The sequence below is a fragment of the Esox lucius genome, chromosome 16 (assembly GCF_011004845.1).
Source record: "Esox lucius isolate fEsoLuc1 chromosome 16, fEsoLuc1.pri, whole genome shotgun sequence".
Taxonomy (NCBI): Eukaryota; Metazoa; Chordata; class Actinopteri; order Esociformes; family Esocidae; genus Esox; species Esox lucius.
The window spans coordinates 27,554,378-27,568,101 of NC_047584.1; the positions used below are offsets into that span (position 1 = coordinate 27,554,378).

The 13,724-nt window shown below is 46.0% G+C and overlaps 1 protein-coding gene across 1 annotated transcript in view; it reads left to right on the plus strand.

Moving 5' to 3' along the window:
• The window catches only part of myo16 (myosin XVI), a 112,300-nt gene extending 100,271 nt beyond the window's left edge, over positions 1 to 12,029 (plus strand). Inside the window, exons 34-36 of the mRNA XM_034286762.1 lie at positions 118 to 273; positions 1,132 to 1,217; positions 11,402 to 12,029. Of these exons, the coding sequence (XP_034142653.1) occupies positions 118 to 273; positions 1,132 to 1,217; positions 11,402 to 11,560 (401 nt within the window). The 3' untranslated portion in view covers positions 11,561 to 12,029. The remainder of the gene's footprint in view (positions 1 to 117; positions 274 to 1,131; positions 1,218 to 11,401) is intronic.
• The last annotated feature ends 1,695 nt before the right edge of the window (positions 12,030 to 13,724 follow it).

A 13,724-nucleotide genomic window follows, 5' to 3' on the forward strand; every position in this document is an offset into this window, starting at 1 on the left:
CTGTCTGTGTGTTTGTGTGTGTGTGTGTGTCTGCGTGTGAGTGTGTGTATGTCGCTCTGTGTTTTTCTGTGTGTGTGTGTGTCTGTTTGTGTGCCTGTGTGTGTGTCCTGTTCCCAGGGTTCAACTCCAACGTCAATCTTCCAGGTAGAGAGGAGCAGCCAGGCTCCGCCCCGACCTCCCCATCTCCACAGCTACAAGACAAGAATGCCAACAACCACGCCCCCCACTCATCAAGTTCCGCCCCCGTAGAGAATGGCAACCGCCTGTCCAATGGTAAGTGAGAAAGGAGTTGTGGTTGCTTGCTCCTTGTCTATCCTGTCCTTTATCCTCCTCCCCTCCTCCCCGTCATCTCCTCCTCTCTCCTCACCTGTCCTTGTGTGATCAGTGAAGTGTGAAAGGTCTGACTGGGATTATCTCCAATATGGCTTCTGTCACCTACAGTACCAACAAGGTCACTTCAGCCATCACACTGGGACATAACAGGGAGGCATCTTATGTGATTGCATATTGCTTCTACCCCTATGGGACATGTCAAGGCCTTTGTTGCAGAGATGAGGAAAGTGTTTAAGACTATGGGATATGACCAGACAAGTTGAGACTGTTTGGATAAGACCCGGGAGGATAATTGAGTATGCCAATGGACTCATGAGCTAGAAACACATTTCTAACTTTATAAAGTTATTATATAGATTAGAGTTAATCTGTAGTTCTCCAAATACGTTTTGAAATTCGCAGTTCACACAAAATGCTGATACAAATGCCTGGCCTAAAACCCTGGAGAAGATAGTTGAAACTCCCTAGAAAGGCAGCTACTTAGAAAGAAACCTAGAGAGGAAAGGGGCTCAGGGGGAAGGCCAGCGCTGATTTAAGATTCTAAGAAAACATAGCCATTAAGACCGGGTCGTTCTTCCACTTGATGAAGCCACTGGCCGTAGACTGGTGAGGAGGACGAGAGGATGATGAGGAGCAGGAACAGTGTGGTTGTTGTGTACAAAACAGCAAGCCACAGCAAGGCTGTTTCCTTCCTTGTCCACTCTATCAGTCTTTCCATCTGTCTCTCATAACGGCTTCACTGGCTGATGGCGTGTGTGTCTGTGTCTTTGTACGCGCGTGTTTGTTCGGTTTATTCAGGGTCAATTGAAGATGAGGGTCACACCAAGATGAACGCCTCCAGCTCATCGTCTCTGCACAGACATATGGACAGCCATCACACCCAGGTACACGCACGTACACACACAAACACACAATAGCAGTGTAAATGAGCATCTACTTACTTTAGGCTACTTGTGGTTACAGAAGCCCTGTCTCTCTGTTGTGAAACCTTTTCCGGGTTCCCTCCCAGTGAATATGCTGGCATTCCAGCACCGCCCCTTTTCATTGTTGCCAGTGAAACTGACCTGCCTGCTTGCCCTTCACACACACCCAAAGTCCCAATGTGTGTCAGGGCCCCTCATCTGTTTTGGGTTTTCTTGTTGTTTTTTTTGGCAGAGCTAACAGTGACGCTATTGAATGCTACGTTTCACCTGTGACACTTTAGCGTCTCCTAGTTTCACAGACACTCAATGCTTGTGGTCTATAGTTACCGGTTGGGATTTAATGACCCCCCCCCCCCCCAAACACATACAAAACACACACACAATCACACAGTCCCATATCAGCGCAATATAGGGAATCGACAAGCCTGTCCCCTGTTTCAGAGGTTGTGGCTGCGAGGAAGTGACACGTCAATGTTTTTTTCTTTTGGATAGAAAATTAAACGACATTCTGGTTATCGTCATTCAAACGTTGGTCGGCACACTAATCTACTGTGGAACCATTAATTTAAAAGATTAGAAATCACTTCAAAAGAAACCTGTGATACAGCGTAGATAAAGTCAAGGGTACAAGAGGCTGTTGATCTCAGAGCGAGTGGCCAAACAAACCACTCATTCACTGCACCATTTTGGTTTCTATCGTCCAATTACAGAGAAGATAAAAGTAATGTAATCAGTTAGAAAGCACGTGAAAACGCCTTGCAGTGCCTGCTACCATCTGTGATTGCCAGCCAATCACAGAGCAGATACAAGTCAGCTATTCTGTGAGCAAACACATCATTGTTCTCATGACCTGTTAACTACTCTTTGATTGGACGAGTAATGCTGCAAGGCTCAGTCGTGGTCAGCGTAGTAAAAACAATTTCTCAACAGACCGAGTACATTTTTAGTTGATAAACACACACACAGATGTGCACTCCTCTACCACTGTGAGCTTTAATAATTTAAGTGGAGCATGAAATATTCACTGGGACAGAACCTCCCCAACTGTGAGACAACCGAAGCACCAGTAGCACAGGCAGCGAATGAGACATGACCGTCCTATATCAACAACTAACTCACTCCCACCTCTAAACACACTGCCCACTGTCACTAACAAGTCCAGAGCACAGAGGTTTTCCTGAACTTGGGTCCTGACCAGTGCCTCAACAGAGGACCTAGATACGTTCCAGTCAGATAATATGTTCGGGTAAAACTTCTGGCTCTTCATCCATCCGCCGGGCCAGTCCTCCCATTGGCCGCTCCCACAACCACAGTCATCCATAGGCTGAAGAGCCGGCGTCAAGCCATGATGACAACAGGAACTGAATAAGGGACCCTGGTCTGAACAAGATCTAACTGGTATTTCTTCTTCTCTCCGGTTTCCTGTGACATTATCCCCCCTCAGCCCTCCCCAGTCAGAGGATTAACCGGATGCATCCACTTCCCACTGATCCACATGGTCACGAGACGCGTAAAAATATTTCTGCATAATGATTGGTTGGATCTGATGACGTTCGAGTCAAGTCGCTGCACCTGCTGAGCGGAAGCAAACAGGAACATTCCGGGTGGCATTAAGGCTGTCTCTGGGCTGAGGATTCCCATGGGAGTCCTGGGAACGCCAAGGAGGCACACCGTGTCCCTGTTTGCTGTTAGCTATTGATCTATCCATTACAGATGGACACAGAGTTCGTGAAGAGGCTCACGATTCCCTTTGCCTTGAGGAAGAGGGGGATGGCGCTTTAGTGTGACAGAGAGCGACAGCAGAGATCACTGACTTGTTCTTTATAGCTCTTCAGTAGAATACTGATTTTGCAGCACATTCTGTTATGGAATAGTTATTCTTACTGTGACTTACAATAGCCCCCTGGGAGAGCTTCACTCATCTTGTCAAGTCCTCTCTTCTTCCTCTCTTAAGCTCTATAAAATGTGTTCTTTCCTTCTCTGAACTTTTAAAGGTCCAAAACAGTTAAAATAGTAGCAATCCAGAAACGCTGACTCTATTTTGGTCCACAACCTAAAGGACAGGTTTCAAATACTCTGAAATGTATAGGTAGAGCTATGGATGCAGAACCATCCATGGCATCAACGTGATGGTTCCAACCATGTTTTGAGATGCGATGTCTATCGTCGTTTTGGAGCGCCAGAAGTGGAGGTATTACCTGCAGTTATGTCATTTAACCTGTCCGTGAATATTTCATGCTCCACTTAAATTATCATCTGGATTTGGAATTCACTTTTTGTGACTTATCGTGATTGCATAAACCCGGCCACAGAACCCACTCAAGCATGTCAAGGCACCGACTTTCAGAGATCACAGTGGCTAGCTATGGTTTCAGCCTGTCTAGGGCCATGCAGACCTTTTAATTAGTTAATTTGGGTATTCTCCTCCTTTCTCCCCCTCCATGTTAAAATGATGTGGCTGTATTTTTCTACCTCTCTTTATCTTCCAGAGGGGTCAACTGAACTTCTCTCCGTTCGGTTCAGGGGCTGCGCTCTAAGGCAGGAGTGGGCATGGAGCAGGGCCCACGTTTAGGGACGGGGTGAGTGTGGACCGCCACGCCATATCCAACCCTTCTTCGCTCCCCTTCAGCACTTGTTCTGGTTCTGTCCATTTCCTGCATCACGCCACCCCACGTATAAGTTCCCCCGAACCCCAGATATTTGATCAGGTTCTCATTTCTTTGGTCTTGACCATCTGGAAGGTCATTTGAAAATTGGCCCCAGGGATCAGGAGGTCTAGGGGACAGCTTCATCCTACTTTGCTTCTCTCATTGCCTCAGAAAGGAAATTGCAGCTCTGGCTAATAATCCACATCTCACTCTCGGTCCAGACATTCGGTGGGGGGGGGGGGGTGTTTATCTCAAAGCACCTCGGCCAACTGACCGGGTGAAATCTCCAACAAGTCGTTAGTAGGGGAAGCAGGAGTAAAAACCTCCCTATGGGGGGAGAGGTAAGGCTACATTTATAGAAGGAATTAGAGAAGGAAGTTCCTACGGTACGATTGAGGAGACGCTCAGATTGGGGCGCAGCGTTTCAGTTAGCTAACGAAAGCCAATTGACACCGCTGAGAGAAGTGTGCTGGAGCAGTGGGTTGTGAAGTGTAGGGGGTTGTTCAGGACCTGGCCCGTGACGAGCTAACGGCGGATTTCCCCCCGGGACGGTGGGTGAGGTGGGCTGCGGGGAGTTCCGATGAAGCGGCATGTCAGCCTGTCCTGTGGAGAAGGTCAGTGAGGGTTGGGCAGTTGACCAGCCCAGGGGGTGAAGCAAACTGTTGACGGGAACAGTGCGGTGACCCGGAGCTCACCTCGCTGTACGCCGCTTAGGGACGGAGGGGGCTCTGCCTGCAGCATAATTACCGCCTCATTATGTGTGCAGGCACCAGTCAAAGGCGGACATGTTTGGAGAACGTCAATTGCACGTTTGGAGAACGTTAATCACACGTTTGGGTGCGGGCCCTGGTTCTCAGCTCCTCCGTCCGATGACCTTGGGTGAGGGATGCCCTGGAAGGCTGTCCTCGTACCACACACGCGTTGTGAATGCATCACACACACACACACTCTCTTTCAAGTGGGCGATTCATGTCCACGTCTGTAATCTTCTGAAACAAAACAGAGCTGCAGTTTTTTTGGGCTGTATTTTTGTTCTTTCTGCCACTCCCTCTTTTCTTCTGCGTGACATTCATCATCCTCTTCATTATCATTCATCCTCTTCTTATGTGTCTCATTGACTATGATGAAAACTGTTGTTGAAAGGAACTGTGTGGATTATTTCATGGAAGAAATTGCTCGTGATTCCTGTATTGCTGTCCTGTAATCCATATCTTCATTCTGAAATTGCAGGGAATTAGCAACAAGAAATCTGAACTATGAGGATTATAATTTATCAACCGTTTTCAATGCCGGCAATTCTAGTCTAAAAATGTTTGGTGGAAATGACCAAATTTATAAACCTTTTGAAACCGTGAACACTAGTTAAGATGTGGCATCTTGATGTGTCTTTTCGATATCCTGCATCTCTGGAAAAACAAGTCCCGATTCACGTAAATGGGAGCCAAGTCGGATCTATGGCAGCTATGGACGAATGCATCATGGTCATGCATTGAGTTACAGTGTACCGTGTCTACAACATGCCTCAGCGGAGCGTTCCGAAAGACAGCCTCGTATTGTTCCTGAAGTCATGCAAGCGTCCAGTTCACAGGAATAAAATGTAGCAGAGACGGTACACTCCAGTCCGTTTGTCTTAGATTAAAGTACTTTAAATCCTCTTCTCCTTTCATGCCCCTCCACTCCCCTGCCGTCCTGGTCCTATCTCCTGTAACAACAGGGAGTTTTGTAACGACACGACAGGCGATGTGCTCCTGCGTTGGCCTGAAAATGACCGCTGTGGACGTCATCCCCTGTCTCCCATATCTAATGAAAGCATGTCCTCTGGATGTTAGGTACGCCTTCCCTGTCCCATAACGAGGAGCCGGGAAAGACTGTTCATGTAGGATTGTCAGATCCAAAGGGCGGGGTGGGGGGGGGGGTGATTTGAATGGAGAAGAGAGGAAAAAGGGGGATGGATGGCTTTTAATTGGTGATAGATGGGTGGGCCTTGTTTGAATGTATATAGACAATGGTGCCCTCACTGGAAAAACACCTAATTGCTAATTTTCTCCCGTTGGTCAGATTGTTAGAGTGAATGTGAAGGGGCCCAATTGTGCCACAGTGCCAGAGGGAGGCAGGACCGAGATCAAGAGAGGGGATCAGAGGGCAGCGGAAAGTTACTGGGATGGGTGTTGTGTTTGTCAGATTGTGTGTGTGTGTGTGTGTGTGTGTGCAGCGTGGGTTGTGTGTGTGTGGCAGGACTACAGGGCTCTTTCAACAGTGGGGGGGGGGGTGTGTGTGTGTGTCTTAATGCCATGCTACAAAGATCTCCTGAGGAACGGAGAGGGATAAAATAGTGATTGAAGAAGAGATGAAGAGAGCTGGGCAGGATGAGAGCTCCTCCAGCCGCATCCAGTTTATCATGACAATCCTGGTCTTAGATGTGAGAGTGTGTGCGCGTGTGGTGTTTGTCTTTGTGTGTTTTTTCTACCTGTGCGTGTGATGCGTTTCTGTGTGTGTGTGCTGTGTGTGCATCGGACGTGTGTCTGTGTGTTTTTCTACCTGTGCGCCTATAGCCTATTCATGTATACAGTATGTGATATGTGTTTATGTGTGTGTATGTGTATTTGTGACACGTGTGTGTGTGTGTGTCTCTGAAACGTTTCTATTTGTGTGTCTGTACCTTTCTCTGTGTCTTTGTGATGTGTATTTGTGTGTGTGGTTCATATCTGTATGTACTTTATGACCAGTTGTGTTATCCTGTCACATAGAGTTCCTAGAACTGAATGTGTGTGTGTGTGTGTGTGTGTGTGTGTGTGTGTGTGTGTGTGTGTGTGTGTGTGTGTGTGTGTGTGTGTGTGTGTGTGTGTGTGTGTGTGTGTGACCCGCTGGCTTCCCTGAAATCTCTGTTAGCCTGCTCGTGGAGCAGGCTGTCCCGGCCACACATTCAGGTCATTAGCGGTCATTCACTCTTTCTCCTTTATTCTCCATACCGCGCTCTCTCTCTCTCTCCCCCCTCTCTCTCCTCCCCCCTCTCTCTCCCTCTCTCCCTTTCTCTCCCCCCTCTCTCTCTGCAGTGTTGGTTTGTGTTACGTAGGGAGAGTGGAAACCAAGCCATGACTCTGTCCTTCATACTGTCATGGTGTTCCATTGTGTCTGACTGACATTCAGGTCGGCGCTGCTTCAGCTTCAAAGCACCTTGGCTTAGTTTGTTGCATGTTTCTGGAACTATTGTATGGATCTGACACCCTTCTTTCATAGACAACTCCATCATTTGCGGTTGTTGATGCTGTCAGATTATTGGGTTTGATTGGCTTCCTGTTCTTCACAAAACATCAGCCAGTTGAGCAGTCTTCATTCTGTCAGAGTGCACAATCAATCACCACACTTTCAATTTTTCTAAGATCTTTTTTTCTAGACATATTAGCCCAAATATTCTTGGCAGCTCGGGCTACCCAGCATTAAATATACATGACCCTTCATCAAGCATGATGAACGGTTATAGAATCACACGTGTGGAAGCAGGTTGGATGCTTACTGTGTATCTCTAAATGTACTCATGTATTTTATCTTGAGAAAAACCTGACTGGTTCATTGCTGCTATCCCCCCATGGCTGTTCTGTTCCTCCAGTGTTTGGACCCGGTGGGGGGAAGAAATCCTATCTCTGACCTTTGAAAACTGATGTTCATCCCCAACTATCATTGTATTACCATTTACTTGACAAAACACTACCAGAATATGACCCTACTACTACCATAACCTTGTCACACACTAATGTTCATAACATTTACACACCATCACCGTAACATTACCACACTATTTTGATGACATTGCGACACCATTTCCATATTATTGCAATGCTATCACCATCACATTACCACACTATTAGCATACCATTAGCACACAGCTACCATACATTAACACACCATTGCCATATCATTACCATACTAATACGATAACCTTAATACACTAATCCCATAACATTACCACAATATTAAAATTACATTACCACACTAATATCATAAAATGAGAATACCACATTATTGCTGCACTCTTACCGCAACATTACCACACTAATTCCACAATCTTACGACAATTATACCATGACATTACCACAATATTGCCAAAATATTTCAAAATTATTAAGATTACATTACAGTACTACGACCATAACATTATCACACTATTACAATAACATTACAGCACTATTTCCATTATCTTACCAAACTATTAACAAAACATTAGCACACTGTTACATAACATTATCACACAATTTCTATAACATTACATCACTATTGCCATAACAAGACCACACTAACATCGTAACATTACCACGCTAACACCAAAACATTTCCATACTATTACCAGGGTATTGATTTATCCATACCCCGTAACTCTCTAGGGATGAGGATTTAGAGTGCGAGTGAGACAGAAGAGGATAGCCTAGTGGTCAGAGTATTTGAACAGTAATCAAAAGGTTGTTAGATCCGAGAACGCACTGTGCTGTTCCTGACCCAAATGGGTAGCCCTAATTGTTCCCAGGTTGTTGCTGTAAATGATGTGTATGTGTGTGTGTGTCTGGCTCAGTGAATGGACAGTATGTACTGTGTCTGCTTGCCAGATTGATCATTTCTCTCATTGGAATTGCAAAAACAAAGTGACCAAATATTCCATCAATACAGTGTGTATGATTCATCTGACTGTCTACCTCTCTGTCTGACTGTCAGTCTGTCTGCCCACCTCTCTGTCTGTCTGTCAAGCATGTGTTTACATGGTAAATGATGACATCATGTTTAGAAAGGCTACTGCGACACACCAGTCTAGCAGATGTGGATGATGTCACACAGTGTGGAGTCCCACAGACCTAATCATTCAGTCTGGACTCCTGCATGTTACATAATAACAGAATGGTTCTCTGTCTAATCACCTCTGGCTCGTGTGTGTGTGTGTATGTGTGTGTGTGTACGTGTGTGTGCAATAGAACATAGTGTGCCTTTCTGCTGTTCCAATAGTTAGTGTTTGTGGCGTCAGGGCTTAGAATAGCCCCAACATGGCAAGGAGGTATAAATTATGGATTAGGCCCCTTAACATTGCTGGTACACACAATCAGTCTGTCCATATACGTCCCTGTCCAATTTGTCCCTGTCCAATTTGTGTCTGTCCATATACGTCTCTGTCCAATTTGTGTCTGTCCATACACGTGTCTGTCCATACACGTGTCTGTCCAATCTGTGTCTGCCTATATGAACGCACGCGTATGAATGCACGTCAGTGAATGTGTGTATTTGTGTGTGTGTGTGGGTCATAGTGTGTCAGTCTTGTGTGTTTGGCAGTGATCAGGGAAAATGTTGCGGCATGAGTCGCTCTGGTGGTTTTATTTAGCTTTGACACGCCGTGTCTGAACAGAACAGAGAGGGAATCACCGTCATCAGTATAGCTTCTTCATGGCACTCACTGGTTGGTTATATGTGTGTGTGTATATTACTATAATTGTGAGGACAAGATGTCCTCATAAGTATAATAATTCCAAGTCATGATTAGTGAAGACATTTTACCAGACCTCACTTTTAGCACTAAACCTAACCTGTAATGCCTAACCCTAATTCAAATGGTGTCAGGAAAAATGAGGTGCCTTTTTCTGATTTACCTATAGTTCAGGGATGTTTTTTCTTTGTGATTATAGTTAAGCTAGACACATGCACACGCACACACACAAACACACACAGGTTTACTTAGTTATCTAAATCGACACACCCAGGTTGATTGCCCTTCAAAAACATTTATTTTCACTAATCCCAACCTTAAACCTACACATGATCTTAACCAAACTTTAAACTCAAACTTTATGTCTACGCTTAACTTTACCCGAACTCTAATAAATGGCTTTTTTAGACTTGGGTTGAATCGTAGGAAAGAAGATAGAAATAATAGTTTGTATTGTAAAATAAGTATAGTGAACAGTGTGTGTGGTGTGTTTGTGTGTGTGGTGTGTTTGTGTGTGTGCTCTACAGCCAGGTGAACAGTAGTTTTGTACACAGGGACAGGGTTTAGATCTATGTGGGAGTGGAATATTCCAGTACCTTGGTTAAGTACAGTAGACACTACACTAGAAATTCCATTGTGTTCTGAATTGAAAAAAGTCCCAGATTTTAGAGACCACTCTGTTAGCCACATCTTACCCTCCATTCCCCTCCGGGTTTTAGTGTTGGACCCATATAAGGAGTTTCAGTTTCTGGCCTCATCAACAGTCCCCCAGTCCCAACTTGCCTCTCTCCCAGTCCACAATGGATTCCAGTTTCTCTCTCTCCCAGTCCACTATGGATTCCAGTTTCTCTCTCTCCCAGTCCACTATGGATTCCAGTTTCTCTCTCTCCCAGTCCACTATGGATTCCAGTTTCTCTCTCTCCCAGTCCACTATGGATTCCACTTTCTCTCTCTCCCAGTCCACTATGGATTCCAGTTCCTCTCTCTCCCAGTCCACTGTGGATTCCAGTTCTTCTCTCTCCCAGTCCACTATGGATTCCAGTTCCTCTCTCTCCCAGTCCACTGTGGATTCCAGTTCCTCTCTCTCCCAGTCCACTATGGATTCCAGTTCCTCTCTCTCCCAGTCCACTGTGGATTCCAGTCTGATTCCAATCAGTCCGTCACCACCGTTTACTGGCTATGGAAGATTGGAATTGCAGTGTGATTGATCTGGCTGCCTGCCGACTGGCCAATGACTGATGTGATGCTCCTCACATTGACAGGAGGGCTTTGAGTGTCTAAGGATTTGTTGTCTCTTGCCACCATTCTGTCATAGCCTATTGCCGTCGCAACAAACACACACACAAATACTACACACCCTATACTCACAAATACACACAAACACTGAACACACATAAACACAAGTACACACACAAGCACAAAAACACAAAATGTTTAAGCAAACAGGCAAAAACACACACAAATACACATATATACAAACTCACTTCAAGCCCATCCCTTTTAGAGTTGACATCTAGACTGTTCAGAAGCAGGATGGAAACTTAGTCATTAAAACGTCAATCAAAGTTGGACACCCCCTCCCCCTTGGGTTCTTCATGTTGCCATGTTACACGGGTGGTCTCAGAGCCTCCGCCTACCACAATTTCATTTCCTCTGCCTCTGTTGTAATGGGCCTGGAAGGGAACCTGCCCACTGAGAGGAAACGCAGAGGGAATCAGCCGCTTTAAGAATGATGGATCAAGCCAGGATTGCTTTTGCAGTGCAGCCCATTTCTTCACTGTATTTTTGTACTGTATTTCCCCATGATTCTATGCAGGCTGTATGATATGCCAGAGCCTTTCCTTAAGCTCTTTCCAAGACCCGTAGGGATCTGAATTTGGTCTGTCCTGTTCCCCTCCATTACCCTCACTGTTCATCAAAGCCTGTCTGAATCAGGCCAGTGTCAGTACTGTTAGCCTGTTGCTTTATCCAAGGATGGGTTGTCCGGAGGTCATTGGTCAGTTAATAGTAACCATTAACCCCTTTCTGTCTGCCAGGTGATTCAGCGCCTGCGTCGGTGTGGGGCTGACGAGGCCGCTGCCCTGGGAGAGTTGCTCCGCTGGCGCCGGGCCCTGTGTGATGGTCGGCCTGACTGGAGGCGCCGACGAGACTCCAGCAGAACAAGCCCCACCCACCACACTGGTCTGGGCCAATAGGAAATCCTCTCCATTGTCACCCCTTTCTTCACACCTTCTCTAATGTCTGTGGTCTGCCCCGCTCCTCTGCCGAGGTGTGCACCCCAATTGGGCTGAGGAAGAAAGTCTGTCAGAGGGGAGGCCTTTTATTGGCCTGCACAGCCCAACTCACATGAGCATTTACGGAGGATGGGTTGTAAAAGAGTACAGAGCAGCAATCATGATCCTTGTTGTTTTATCTCTCTTTCTATCTCTCTCTTTTTCTCTAGTTATCTATCTTTTTCTGTTTGTCTAACTGACTAAGATCCCCCCCTCTCCTTCACATCCGATAGTGGACTTCATGAACACCACCAAAAGGGACCAAAAATCCTGGAGGCTCAGGGACTCTCCTCTAGCTGAGAACCCAGAGAGGGAGCCTAATCAGTGGGTTAAATGTAACAACACACTTCCCTTCAACTGAACCCATCCTCCTGTTAACCCCCCCCCCCCCCCCCCCCCAGAGACAGAAAACCAAAACTCACTCGAGTGGGTTTACTGGTAGAACGTCTAACTGACCAGCTGAAATCTTAAAACACTGGCATGGCTGCGGGATAACAAAGGAGAGGACATACAACAGTTGCATTGTGGATTGAGATTTGCCCGTGTATTTTCATTGTAAATCCCTCTGCATCCAAGCCAACCAGGCTGTTACTCAACAACTCCCCGCCTAAACCCCAGGGCATGGTGCTGATCCCCGGCTGTGATCTTATGTGTGTTGTCCGTGTGGTGTGGTTGGAGGAGGCTGTTCTGTCCATGACACTGATCCAAGGTCAGTTTGGGTCTTTCCCTCCTGATGACGGCGGTAAACCGATCCTGGATCTGTGTCTCTGGACAGAGCCTATGTGGTCTTCCCTCAAGGATATTTCTGAAGTTTACAAGTGTGCCAAGGCCTTTAAACATCTCCTGGGTTGAAGGCTACTGCTCTGGCTTACAGAACAGTCATTGTCTTTAGAACCAGGAGGTTTTCCTGACCATGTGATCTGACCAGGGAAAACAGAATCTAGTCCTCTGGGCTCCCTCAGGTATCGGCAACCGATTCAGCCTCTCACATGCTTACTAGGTGCTTCTGTTACCCTGGAAACAAGAGCTCAGAGGTCAGGGGTCAGGGAAACCTCAGCGATATCCCAATATGCACTTCTTTCACCCCTAGCTAGCCACCAGCCTTTTGGTTTTGGAACAAACTGTACAGGACAGCCACAGCAACATATGATGAGCAGCCGCGTACTGCCTATAGTCCTGTAAAACACTACAGCTACTACTGACTAGGCCAGACAAAAACAGAACTATATTGACAGTGATGGTCAGAGAAGCTAGTTAATGTATTTAGAAAACCTGTGATCCAATTGTTTCTGTGTCCTGTAAGGCTCTAGGCCACGGAAACACAGCTAAAGGCTAATGTGTTTTAGTGGTGTTCATCTGTGGACTGTGCTGAATAGGGAATGGTGTATAATAGCTGTGTGTTAAGAGAGGCCATTCTTGCTCCTCTAAATGTTGGTTATGCCACAAAATGAGAGTGCCTCCGAGAACAGGAGAATTCCATATGAAATAAATCTCTCTAAACAATCAAAACAGAGCAGCAAAATTCACAGACGTTGCTGATGATTATAATTCTGGACCAGCACTCTCAAGACCTAAACAAACTGCATAGCCACTTGCCCTGGATATCCGATCTTTCGGAAATCAACAGCACAACCTGAAAGTGGGAATTATCTCTTTGCAACAACAAGGGAAGAAAATGTGTCGCTCACAGAAGATTCCATGGCGTTGGCCAAGCCCTCTCCTTACTGAACTATGAATGAACATCTTTAGTAGCCCCTCAATGAACTGCTTATCTGGATTTCTTTAACACACAGTAAAAGTCAGAGGAATTGGCCTCAAAAAAGGTATGGAATTCTCTTTGTCTTATAGCCTCCCTTAGACTCATTTGTGCTCTACCTTGTTCAAAACAAAGTCACGAGCCTTGACACATCTGTAGAAGTTAAGGGCGTAACACAAACCAATCTGAGTTATCATGCAAAGTTACCCCATAACTCCACTACCCCCCCTAGTTTCCTTGGCAACCCTTCCAATGTCCCATCATCCCCTCCAGAATGATGTAGACGTCGGAGGGTGTTGTCAGAGTAACCTGCCTGTAAATAATGGCCAA